Source organism: Austrofundulus limnaeus, unplaced genomic scaffold (assembly GCF_001266775.1).
Source record: "Austrofundulus limnaeus strain Quisiro unplaced genomic scaffold, Austrofundulus_limnaeus-1.0 Scaffold12, whole genome shotgun sequence".
NCBI lineage: Eukaryota > Metazoa > Chordata > Actinopteri > Cyprinodontiformes > Rivulidae > Austrofundulus > Austrofundulus limnaeus.
This window is the reverse complement of record NW_013952414.1, coordinates 4,659,866-4,660,326: the sequence shown is the minus strand read 5'-3', so window position 1 is coordinate 4,660,326 and position 461 is coordinate 4,659,866. Positions and strand designations below refer to the sequence as shown.

The window sequence follows — 461 nt, the reverse complement described above, 5'->3', positions numbered from 1 at the left end:
CTCTCTCTCTCCCTCCCTCCATATACCTCCCAGCCAGAAACTGAGGAGGGACGTCGATTCTGGAACAGTGTGGAGACGCACAGAGTGCTAACACTGTGGGGTAGTCCTCGAGAAACTCGTTGTCAGGGCCTACTGGCTGCCCTAAAAGTCGCTATATGATGTCATCACTTTTACTTTTACTTCTTTTACTCAACAACATAAGCAGGCCCACGCGGAGGGATGTTTCCTTCTGGATGTCGGACAGGGTCTGGCTATCTTTCAGCCGTTTGCCAATAAAAATCAGCCTCTGCTGGTCAGGAGGGATGCCTTCTTTGTCCTGGATCTTAGCCTTCACGGTCTCTATGGTGTCATTGAGCTCCACCTCCAGGGTGATAGTTTTTCCAGTGAGAGTCTTGATTTTGATCTGCATGTTTACCTAATTTAACTCTGGGATCAATAAAATATTTTTGAATTGAATTGAA

General features: G+C 46.6%; 1 protein-coding gene across 1 annotated transcript; it reads right to left on the bottom strand.

Moving 5' to 3' along the window:
• Positions 1-106: 106 nt before the first annotated feature.
• Positions 107-425, bottom strand: LOC106513356 (ubiquitin-like). Its single transcript, XM_014002147.1, has one exon. It carries the CDS (start codon positions 407-409, stop codon positions 152-154), a length of 258 nt encoding a protein of 85 aa, XP_013857601.1. The 5' UTR covers positions 410-425; the 3' UTR covers positions 107-151.
• Between the last annotated feature and the right edge of the window lie 36 nt (positions 426-461).

Excerpts from the sequence above, each read along its gene's own strand:
- LOC106513356 (XM_014002147.1), bottom strand. The coding sequence starts at position 409 with ATGCAGATCAAAATCAAGACTCTCACTGGAAAAACTATCACCCTGGAG.